This window comes from Pelmatolapia mariae, linkage group LG16_19 (genome assembly GCF_036321145.2).
Source record: "Pelmatolapia mariae isolate MD_Pm_ZW linkage group LG16_19, Pm_UMD_F_2, whole genome shotgun sequence".
NCBI lineage: Eukaryota > Metazoa > Chordata > Actinopteri > Cichliformes > Cichlidae > Pelmatolapia > Pelmatolapia mariae.
Window position 1 is genome coordinate 39,897,877 of NC_086241.1, and position 12,778 is coordinate 39,910,654.

The 12,778-nt window shown below is 42.6% G+C and overlaps 1 protein-coding gene across 1 annotated transcript in view; it reads right to left on the reverse strand.

Annotated features, from left to right (window-relative positions):
• Positions 1–12,778, reverse strand: part of nrxn3a (neurexin 3a) — a 212,322-nt gene that overhangs the window by 80,674 nt on the left and 118,870 nt on the right. The window contains 2 exon segments of the mRNA XM_063500149.1: positions 7,757–8,140; positions 8,374–8,521. Of these exon segments, the coding sequence (XP_063356219.1) occupies positions 7,757–8,140; positions 8,374–8,521 (532 nt within the window).

Sequence of the window (12,778 nt, forward strand, 5' to 3'; positions counted from 1 at the left end):
TTCTGCCTCCCTGGCCGCTGTGTCAGTGGGGATGGTGTTCGCTCTGTGTTGTAGCGTCCTGATGACACCCAGTTTGTGCTCCAGTGGATGATGAGAGTCAAACCTTAGATACTGACCCGTATGTGTAGGTTTACTGTACACATCAGTTTTAGATGTCCCCCATTACTGATGGAAAACTCACAGTCTAAGAAGGCTAACCTGCCACTTTTCATATCCTCCCTGGTGAATTTGATGTGTCGGTCCACCGAGTTAATGTGATCCGTGAATTTTGGTATGTCCTGAGATTTGATTTTCACCCAGGTGTCATCCTGATACCTGGATAGGATAGCAAAGCCCTCTTTTCCACTTCTTCCATGTACAAATTGGCCACAATGGGTGAAACTGGGGAGCCCATGACACACCCATGTTTCTGCCTGTAGAACTGACCCTTATATGTGAAATAGGTGGAAGGTTTTCGGGATGTTCCTTTCGAAAGGAGCCAGTTGAGGTGGTTCGGGCATCTGACAAGGATGCCCCCTGGGTGCCTCCTGGGTGAGGTGTTCCGGGCATGTCCCACCGGGAGGAGGCCCCGGGGCAGACCCAGGACACGCTGGAGAGATTATATCTCTCGGCTGGCCTGGGAACGCCTTGGTGTTCACCCGGATAAGCTGGAGGAGGTGGCTGGGAAGAGGGAGGTCTGGGCTTCTCTGCTTGGGCTGCTGCCCCCGCGACCCGGCTCCGGATAAAGCGGAAGAAAATGAATGGATGTTCGGGATGTGGTGTTCAGAGTAACCTATCAACTGGCTGATGATTGAAGCCAGACACTTTGAGATGTTATAGGTGACCGAGTTGATCATTCACACTTATGATCATTTGAATGGTACTCATGACCAGTCATCAATGGCCATTGATCATCGGTTGTTGATCAAGGGTCATGAAAATTTGCAGATTAATGATCAAGGATCTGACCTCACAGTCACAGTTCATTCAGTGGGCTGGTTTCAGTCATTGTGCAAAGGTGTGTTTATAAGATTGGGGAAACCTGCAGTCAGCTGAGACTGAAGAAGTCACTTGGATGAGTGACGAAACGTTTCTCCCACTGAAAACGTCCAGATGAACAGACTTTTTGGGATGTTCCTGTATACTTTGCCTGCTGCTTGTTTACGGCCTTCCGTGTATGCCCTGCTTGATAGGATCTTGCACCCTACTGTTATATGCTGGACTCTCTCAGACACATTTTTGTACAGCCTGCACCTGGGTCTTGGATGGTGTGGTAGACCTTAGCCTTTGTGGCTCTTGTGCTTAGAGCTTGTTCCGGCGCTGCCATGATAAGTGGCTCTGTGATATCTTTTAGTCCAGCATTGTACAGCAACTGGTAGGATTTCTCTATATTAGCCGCTTCTATCTGCCGTTGGTTCATCCTGTGCAGGGACCCGTCCTTCTATAATGGTTCCTCTACTTTCTCAGGTTTTTGCTGCCTGAGATATTCACTAAGCACACTATCAGTTGCTGCCAGCTTGATGATTTACTCATGGATCTTGGCTGTTTCATCTTGGATAGTGGTTCTGACACTCACTCGTCCTCTGCCTCCTTCCCTACATTTGACGTACAGTCTCAGGATTTGGGGTGAATCCCTCTATACAGGGTAAGGCACTTTCTTGTCATTATGTCAGTGGGTTCTCTCTCCTCCTTTGGCTAGCTTATTACCCCACCAGGGTAACTGACGACAGACAGGGCGTAGGTGTTGATTGCCTGGATGTTGTTCTTCCAATTCAGCTGACTCCTAAGAACCTGCCTTATTCTCTGCTAGTATTTGGTGGTTGCAACTTTCTAGTGGCCTCATGATTTCCATTTGCCAGTGGGATTCCTAGACAATTGTAGCTGTCCTCAGTGTCTGCAATATTGGCTCCATGTACCACAGTCCCCTCAGTTCTGATTACCTTCTCTTTGTTAACATCAGAGTACACTTCTCTAGTCAGAATGACATTTTGATGTAATTGTAATCGTATCATTACATACAGCAGTGGGGAGAGAAGGCACCCCTGAGGGATGCCAGTGCTGATTGTCCGTGTGTGGGATGTGATGCTCCTCAGCCTCGCCTGCTGCTTCCTGTCCATCAGGAACCTGGTGATCCACTGATAGGTGGAGCCGGGCACAGTACGTTGTGTGAGCTTCTGGTGGAGGATGTCAGGGATTATGGTGTTGAAGGCCAAGCTGAAGTCCACGAGTATCCTTGTGTATGTCCCAGATTGATAAATTGATGCTGGAGGTAGTGCAATTCAATATTGGCTGCATCCTTGGACGGCCTGTTTGCCCAGAATGCAAATTGCAGGGGGTTCTGCGGGGGTCTGCGATGTTCTACAAGTAGCTTAACACCAGTCTTTCACTTTATGACCACAGACGTCAGGGTGACAGGTCTGTAGTCATTTAATCCTGTGATGGCGGACTTTTTTGGGAGCAGGATGATGGTGCATTTGAAGCAGGAGGGCACTTCAAACAGCTCCAACCTTTCAGACAGGAAGGGGACATAATGTCAGATCCCAGAGCTTTCCTGGTCTTCTGTCTTTGGAAGAGCATGCACACATCTTCCTCACAAATCTTTAGTGTAGGCAGGGGGTCAGAGGAGAAGGAGGTGAAGGCTGCAGGTATTTTTGCCTAGGAATGAGGTGAGGGCAAGCAGATGGGAGGTGTGAATGGTTGTCTTTCAAATCTGCAGTAAAAAGTGCTTAGGTCCAGTGGCGGTCCTAGCCTGTTTGGCGCCCGGGCGAACACGCCCTCTGGCGCCCCCCCCCCCCCCCCCCCACACACACACACACACACACACACGCACGAGTATGCATAGTATGCATAGTATGCAAATGGCTACCAAACAGACATCATAATTCGTCATACAATGGGAACAGGACAAATCAACAATTGACACTGACTAATTAATATTATATTATTGTATATATTGTTTGGAGTTTAGTCTCTTACTGTTACTATTTTTACCATTTCTTCTTGGAGCAGCTGTAACCCACATAATTTCCTTAGGGATTAAGAAAGTATTCTGATTCTTAATGTTTTAGGATACATGACCTGCCATTATCCAATGACACATCTGCTTACCTGTATCTTTTGCTCGTTTCTCCTTGTAGGAGCCATAATTAAATGTATTGAATTTTAATGATCACTGGGTTTTCATTTGTTTGGTTGCTATGGTGATGTGTAACGGGAGTCACGTGGGTGCTAGCGGTGACATTAAGAGGGCGTTGTCAGTCTGTCTTTCACTGGTTTGATTTTGACAGAGAGGAGGGCTGGGTAGCCGTAGTTTTTGTTGACCGCAGCACAACGAGTTTCCCCTTGTTGCATTAGAGCTGTGATGTTTTAAGAGTTTGAATCGCGAGCCGATCACATTGCTCTGTAAACTTTTCAAGCACTTTAATAAACAAGCAAGCAATTCCACCTCTCGCATTATTGCGTACAGTTGACAGCGCGTCAGGCAAATAGGCAGGCTCAATCCCCGGCCTCTAGCGACTGTGGAAGTCGCTACACTCCTCTTCTTTTCTCTTTTTTTTTAAACTTTAAAAACGGGTTGTGTGTGAGACTTTAAATCAACAAAATATAAAATATACATTTTAAATTGTTATTGATCCCTTTACCCCTGGTCCTAAAGTGTATATTTATTTTCTTACTCTTCTTATATTTATTGTTTGTTTACTTGCACTGCTGTAACTGGAGCCTCGTCGTCTCGTCTCTCTATATACTAGACTGTATGTAGCGGAGATGACAATAAAGTTTACTTTGACTTCAGCAGCGAGCAGGCGCACCGAGGGCTCTCGCGCTCACTTTTCGTGTATAGAATTTCGAAAAAACATCGGTGCAAATTATAAGTCTGTATCATAATGTCTGCTGTTTTCGTGTTGTTGGTTTGTTTTTATTTTGTTTTATTTTGCAAGTTGGTTATTAAAGGCTGCTCCAGCCAGCCAGAGAATCCCCCGCCGCCCCGCCCTCTTTTCCCTGTGCCGCAAGCAGCAGGTGCACCTCGCAAACGGAGGGCGCCCTTACTCCCAGCAAATGGGCGATAGAAAACCGATCGGTGCCTATGCCATTCCCAATATGCGCTGGCATGATGTCGGGGCAGCATGAGTACGAGCAATTTTTTTTTTTGCCGATGCCCGTGATGCCGCCCCCCACCACAATGCCGCCCCGGGCAACCGCCCGGGTCGCCCGTATCTAAAACCGCTACTGCTTAGGTCATCACTCAGGGTCATTTGTTGAAAAGCAGTTTTTTAGCTCTTCGCTGTAGCTCCTCTTTCCTACCCTGATCTCCTTGCTTTGTTTGTTTCTGGCCTGCTTGTGCAGGGCCCAGCCCTCGCTGCTCGCTGCTGTAGGCCTTCTCCTTAGTTTCATTTTACTTTCTAGTTCTTAGGTTCTTGTTCGTTTTGGTTTGTTTCCTTTTGTGGGTCCCTGTTAGTCTGACATATCTATCATGTATGTTAAGTTCTGTCTCCCAGTCGTGTCTCTCCCTCTGTTCTGTCAGTCCGCGTCTTAGTGTGTGTCTCATGTTTCCTGTTTAAGTTTGTTTTAGGGTTTTAGGCTTTTGTTTCTGTTGTATGTTTCTTTCACAGCAATAAAGCTGCCTCTTTGAGTTTATCCTGTTGTGTTTTGACTCCTGTGTTTGGGTTCTTATCCTGTCTGCCACACAGCACCCCAATGACACTAGGAATACCACTAATGGTTTTAAATTTCTTTTATGTACAGATGATGGGGACTCACTGAGACCTTCAATGCTGCAGAAATTTTTCTGTACACTTTCCAAGATCTCTGCCCGTCTCAGATGTTTACACACAATTCCTTGGGCTTCATGGCTTGGTTTGTTGCAACTATGCAGCTATGGGACCTTATAGACAGGTGTGAAATTTTCATAATCATGTCCATTCAACTGAATTTTCCACAGATGGACTCCAATCGAGTTTTAAAAACATGTGACAGATGATCAGTGATCAGGATGAACCTGAGTTCAACTTTGAGTTTTGTAGCAAAGTTGGCAAGCTTTTACTTACATAAAATGTCTTTAATAATCCATGCCCAACTTATGTTAAAGATGTCACAGTACCATATCACCCCAATAAAGTAGGTTGCTCTCAGACTTCTGGCTAACTGGTGGTTCCTATGATATTTAAAAGTAAAATGGGATGCAGAGCTTTAAGCTTTGAGGCCCCTCTTCTACAGAACCAGCTTCTAGTTTGTATTTGTGAGACAGACACCCTCTTTACTTTCAACATTAGGCTTAACCCTCTGGGCTCTATCCTGGCCATTTGTGGCCACTTCACTTTTCTTTTTTCAACCATTTTCGTTCTGTTAATGCCTTTTGAAATGAAACTTCCTAAAGGTCTATATTTTTTCATATTTTTTAATTTTCAACATCAGCTCCTTAATAATATCAATAATATACACTATACGCCAAATTGTTGCTCTCGGCTTCACCAAAACTACCACAGCGATATCCCACATGCCAAAGCAACAGAGGAATGTGCTTCTTTTGACAGCAACACACAGGGAACCAGTCAGTGATGGGGAATAGAGGACGCCTGGAAGCAAGAAGCAATCCTGGACTACAATGGGCACAAATACAGCTTGGATAACTTAGAGAGGATGTTGCCAACTCGAGTCGTAGCAAGGTGTTTCATAATGTTGTAAGTGGCTGAGTTTCTGCTGCCAACAATGGGTCTGAGTGGGACCTCCTCTTTGTTGATTTTAGGAAGTCTGTAAATACAGGGTATGGCACCCCATGGGTATAGACGATGATGTGTAGGGCGGTCAATGATTTCTTCCTTTTCAAGGTCTTGAAGGCAAGCGATAACTTTCTTTTTGCAGCTGCTTCTGGCCGGCCTCCAGGCCGGTGAAAAGCCGCACCTCCAGGATTGGCAGCAGCCCCTTGCACCAGGTGTAGAAAGTGTGCCTACAAAAACCACTCTACTGTGGTTAGCACATCTTGCTGCTAATGAGGATGCACACAGAAGCACACACACTGAAATATACATTTTGATCATTTCAGTGGTTATTTGGTCATTAAATTGCCATTCTGGCCACTAACACACCACATGTGATTTTCATTTTTGCCATTCATCCAAAAAAAATAAATAAAATAAAGTAAAAATAAATCAAATGTGAACTTTATTACTATTTCCCCCCAAAAGCGTAGTAATAATACGTAATCTGACTGGTATTCAAAGGGTATAACTTCTGAATTTGAATTATATTTTGGTTTTCATGACTAGGACCTGTGCTAATTTAAAAAATCAGTCAATGAAAGTAGAAAAATGTTTTAATATATTTTAATTTTATAGCATTTTGTGAACGTAAACAGGAGGTGGCCATTTTTGGCCATGAACAAGCTGAGACGGAGTCTTTTTGTTTTTGCTCTCCTTGCACAAAAATAACAATGCATTATAATCAATGTTGATGTGAATCAATTACGTGCCCCAGACTCTACTATTAATAATACAAGAAATTCCAGTAGCAATGCAAATATATAAAATTGTGGGATTTGAGGTTGTCTTCCGTCTAGCGCAGTGGACAAACAAACTGGTGTTTAAAGGGTTAAAAATTTAAAAAGTAATAACTATTTTATATTTATGAAAAGAACTGAAGTTAGTTAAAAGCTTTATGCAGAAAAAATGGCAAAAAAACAAAAAAATTATGTACGTTATATTTGAGTGGCCCTTGAAAATATCTAGAAAAGTATTTAATATATGAAGCTAAAATTTCACAGCAATCATCATTTGAATCATAACTCAATGCATATACAGTCCACACTGATGTCCTGCAAGCGCTTCTGTAACTAAAGATATAATCAGAACACTGTTCATTGATATGCTAAAAATCAGTTCAAGCAATTTGGCTAGGGATGTGGAAATCTCCAATTAGTCTTTATTAAACTGTCTGAACACCATGATGGAAACTGGTCAGAAAGGCAATAGAATATTGTCTGAATAAAAGTTGAATATTGTTAATTGCCTTTTCTGTCACAAGAATTTTGACAGTCTGTCACACACAAAAAGAAGCAAGACAGGAGACAAGGAGAAGGGGAAAGCCCCAAGTTAGTTGAACACCCTGCATCAAATGGTAACTAATTCAGTTTAAATAATTAAACATACAGTAATTATGGATATTAAAGGTTCCTCTTGGAATTCAGTGAGCATGTTGTTCTTTTATGCTAGGCTCAAAGCTACTAAATGCAGGAATCCTGCTAATGCTGCAAATATCTTTGGGCTATATTCAGTTTAGATGTAACAAAGTTCATCTGACTGTTGTCCTCTTTATCGATAAGGCTAATTCTGCTGGAAATATTAAAATAAATCTCTCTTGTTTGCTCTTTCTGGTTTTATGTGATCTACTCTACATTGAATGTCAGTTTATTTTCTTATCTATTTAATATAAGATACTAAAAAATGTGTCATACAGTACAGATGAGACAAAAGATGGAAATACTCAAGTCAAATTCAGCTGGACTCAGTCCTGCTTATGTTGTTGAAAGTGAAGCTATGCCTTGGTTCAGGTCCAGCCTAGTAAGACATCTATTAATGTAATTGATTTATCAAATGGAATGGTGTGAATCTACCAATCTACCAGCATGCAAATCTTGCAATCAGAACTTCCTTTATAGCTGTCACAATGATTGTCCTGCTCCAGCTAGCTCCATCTGTTCAGATCGCAGTATTAGAGATAGTATGAGTATATAAGGTTTCTGGAAGAGGACCGAACGTGTGCACATCTAAACATTCACACTTACCTCTCTCACAGGTGCGTGACCAGTAGCCAGTACCAGTGCAGTCACAGATGAATCGATTCCAGCCTTCTTTGCAGACTCCTCGGTTCTTGCATGGGTAGCTCTCACACTGCTTGCCAGGTTGTTTATTGCATGATGGTTTAATGCCAGCCCCATTTTGTGCCTCAGCAATCTGACGGATGTCCTTGCTTCGACCATCAATGAAAAGGTCACGAATACAGCCCACATAGCCATAGTTGAGCATTGCTGTCCAGAGCTCCGTGGGCAGGATGAGGTTGGTGCGGTCAGTTGGAAGCCCCCCCAAATACATGTCACCCTCCAGGTCCAGAATCTCACTCTCACCACTGGCTGTGAACGGAGTCCTTCTGCTGTTTACAGAGATGGTGCCTGAAGAGAAATTTGCAAATTTCATCATAGTGCTCCTACTCTTTGATCTTATGAGATGTGCCACCAATTTTTATTGATTTTGCCTTTCATTATAAAGGTTCCCTCACTGACATACTACTGGAGTAACAAATTCTTTCCGATTCTGATATTTGAATTTTACATTACTTCAAAAACATTTTTTTGTATTTGTAGTCCAGTAGATCTGCATATCCCATACATCTAGCCTCACTGACCTGAGCGTCCATCCCTCTGGATGTCGACATGATACCAGGCCCCATCATTCACCTTTGTCTGGGTGGCCTTAACCTTGATAGTCCCAGAGCCCATATCCAGCAGCAGGTACAGGCTGCCATCCAACAGCTCCACAGCAAAGAAATCCACCTGAGCAAGAGAAAAAGAAGCTCCTTATCTGAAAAAATTAAGACAGTTACTTTTTTCTATGGGTGCTTCCTAAAATCTAAAATCTGTGTGTCAAATAATCTGATAAAAGACTTTAATCACGACAAATACACAAAACACTCAGTTTTGGTACACTCAGGTTAAGCATGGATAAAACATGAAGCGACTTCCCAAGTTTGACCTATAATTAAACCATAATTCAGTTTGTGATACCAAGAAGCAACTTTACGTAAATCAGATTTCCAACAGTAGTTTTTCTTTCTTACCCTGTTGCAGTCAGTACAATGTGGCATCACTGTTTAGTGGCGTCACATGTGCAACAGAAGTACATTTTAAACCACGCTCTACCACACCCAGGTTATGTTTAGTGACAGGTGAAATTAACTTAAAACTTCCAAGCAGAAAATTGAAGCTAAGGTTAATCATGGAGTTACACAATGTTCCACGCTAAGGCCAATTCTGTGTCCTGTCATCCTGTCTCAGAGTGAAGCTGGAAAACTAGTTCATGCATTTATTACTTCTAGGCTGATCTACTGTAATTCTTTTTTATCAACCTGCCTTAAAAACGCCTTGAAAGGCCTTCAGTTGATCCAAAATGATGCAGCAAGAGTACTGACGGGGACTTGAAGGAAAGCATATTTCTTCCTTTGGAAACAAAGCATCCCTCCTGACTTGTCTTGAGTATCCTGAAAATTTAGTTGGGTATTTGGTATACCTAGTGCAAATGTTTGAACCCAACTTATCTAAACCACTTGGAGCATCTATCAGCGCACACATTGTAGTCCCAAAGTTGGTTATACTGGAGCATGAGATATACAGTCAGGTCCATAAATATTGGGACATCGACACAATTCTAACATTTTTGGCTCTATACACCACCACAATGGATTCCAAATGAAACGAACAAGACATGCTTTAACTGCAGACTGTCAGCTTTTATTTGAGGGTATTTACATCCAAATCAGGTGAACAGTATAGGAATTATGACAGTTTGTATATGTGCCTCCCACTTCTTAAGGGACCAAAAGTAATGGGACAATTGGCTTCTCAGCTGTTCCATGGCCAGGAGTGTGTTATTCCCTCATTACCCCAATTACAATGAACAAATAAAAGGTCCAGAGTTCATTTCAAGTGTGCTGTTTGCTTTTTGAACCTGTTGCTGTCAACTGCCAGGATGAGATCCAAAGAGCTGTCACTACCAGTGAAGCAAGCCATCATTAGGCTGAAAAAAACTAAACAAACCCATCAGAGAGATTGCAAAAACATCAGGCGTGGCCAAAACAACTGTTTAGAACATTCCCAAAAAGAAGGAACGCACTGGTGAGCTCAGCAACACCAAAAAACTAGGAAGACCACAGGACACAACTGTGGTGGATGACCAAAGAATCCTTTCCCTGGTGAAGAAAACACCCTTCACAACAGTTGGCCAGATCAAGAACACTCTCTAGGAGGTAGGTGTATGTGCGTCAGAGTCAACAATCAAGAGAAGACTCCACCAGTGTGAATACAGAGGGTTCACCACAAGATGTAAACCTTTGGTGAGCCCCAAAAACAGGCAGGCCAGATTAGAGTTTGCCAAACGACATCTGAAAAAGCCGTCGCAGTTCTGGAACAACATCCTATGGACAGATGAGACCAACATCAACTTGTACCAGAGTGATGGGAAGAGAAGAGTATGGAGCAGGAAAGGAACTGCTCATGATCCTAAGCATACCACCTCATCAGTGAAGCATTGTGGTGGAAGTGTCATGGCGTGGGCATGTATGGCTGCCAGTGGAACTTGTTCTCTTGTATTTATTGATGATGTGACTGCTGACAAAAAGAGCACAATGAATTCTGAAGTGTTTCGTGCAATATTATCTGCTCATATTCAGACAAATGCTTCAAAACTCATTGGACGGCGCTTCACAGTGCAGATGGACAACGACCCAAAGCATACTGCAAAAGCAACCAAAGAGTTTTTGAAGGGAAAGAAGTGGACTGTTTTGCAATGGCCAAGTCAATCACCTGACCTGAATCCGATTGAGCATGTATTTCACTTGCTGAAGACAAAACTGAAGGGAAAATACCCCAAGAACAAGCAGGAACTGAAGACTGTTGCAGTAGAGGCCTGGCAGAGCATCACCAGGGATGAAACCCGGCGTCTGGTGATGTCTATGTGTTCCAGACTTAAGGCTTTGATTGACTGTAAAGGATTTGCAACCAAGTATTAAAAAATGAATGTTTGATTTATGGTTCTTATTCTGTCCCATTACTTTTGGTCCCTCAAGAAGTGGGAGGCACATTTGCAAACTGTTGTAATTCCTACACCGTTCACCTGATTTGGATGTAAATACCCTCAAATAAAAGCTGACAGTCTGCAGTTAAAGCATGTCTTGTTCGTTTCATTTGGAATCCATTGTGGTGGTGTATAGAGCCAAAAATGTTAGAATTGTGTCGATGTCCCAATATTTATGGACCTGACTGTATATGCCTCTAAGTATGAGTATATTCTGAGTTTATGTCAAAAAAGTGATACCAAATGCTTCTGTAGACTCTCATATTTGAAACTAGCATGTAGTTGCTCTGTCAATACTAATTATGTTAGCAGGTCAAAGGGCAATTCCATTATATGTTAGCATTATGCTAGCGGGATGAACGCTAAATATTTTTTCACTTATTTCTCTTGGTTATACCAGCTGTAATTTCAGTTACTAGCGTCAGTCTATACTGTGTAAGATGAGAAATATATTATGTTCCAAATATATGTTGTAATATACTTTTTTGTTATGTTTGTAGTTTTACAGCACCTTCATTAGGGAGACAAATAAACCCTTCAATGACAACTGGAAACTTTTGCCTCTCCTTTTGAAGAACTCTTTATCTATCTGTCAAACTGGGCATCAACGTACAGGAAAGGCAGAATAGTAAAACGCTTCATTCTCATGAATCGTAGTGAGTTCTGTAAAAGAAAAGATGGACGAAACACTGGAAATGTCCAGTTCTTTATGCTCCAGCCAGCTTACATCATCATCTACTGCTGTCGACAGAGCATGAGCAAAAGCATAAAGCAGCTGCAGCAGCATTAGCTGAGGCTCAAGCTTGGGAAGCGTCTGCGCAAGAAAGTGAGCATCCAACAGCCCTGCCACACCTTTGCCACCCACACCTGTAAGCGGTAGTCATTCAATTCAATTCAAAATGTATTTGTATAGCACATTTAAAAACAACAGAGTTAACCAAAGTGCTTCACAATCATTTAAGAACAAGAGACTGGATGTAACGTCACAAGAAGAGTTAGATCTGCTTTCCAGAGTGTGGTAGTGAAAGACATCACTGCACTAAACCCCAATCCTCATCCTCAAAAAGCAGAGAGCCACGGGCTAGTGAAGGGCATGTTGGGGAGGAAAGAGAATCAAGTGCGGCTGATGTATCACCAAAATGCACAGAAATATGAGGAGACTCAATCAGTTCAAGTTCATGGTCCTTAACCCGATTGCTGTATCCTGCTGTACAACCAGAGAAAGGAGTCGAGATGTCTGCTGTTCTAGATGAACAAAGCAACCGCTCCTTGGCAAAAACATACTTTTTTGACATTTTCAACATTGAAGGACAGCTTGAACCGTGTTCACTGAAAACATGCTCAGGTGTTGTGGAGATAGCATCTATTTCATTTTAGAGTCCTTTCATGGTACCACTCAGCTTCCTCTGCCTACTCTTACTGAGTGTGACATGATACCTGACAAAAGGTAAAATCCCAGAAATTGATCCAGAGGCCAATTTCCTTCTTCTCATTGGCAGAGACATTCTGCATGCGCACAAAGTCAGAGAACAGCATAATGGTGTTCATAATGAGCCACATCATCAGCGACTCAACCTTGGTTGGGTGATCGTGGGAGAAGTGTGTCTGGGAGAGGTGCACAAGGCAGCCAACATTAGTGTATGCAAAACCAACATTCTACCAAATGGATGAGCTTCACTCTTGAGTGCATGTCCAAACAATATGAAAGTCAAAGGTTTTCACACCTCAAACCTAAGTCTTCAAAGCTCTGCACAACACCTGGAAAGTAAGAGAAGCAAACCTGGCAGTCAGGTCTCCAAAAGTTGATTCTGTTCATCTGGACGTAGCGTTTTCAGTGGGAGAAACGTTTCGTCACTCATCCAGGTGACTTCTTCAGTCTCAGCTGACTGCAGGTTTCCCCAATCTTATGAACAGTACATTTGCATAATGACTGAAACCAGCCCACTGAAAGAACAATGGGC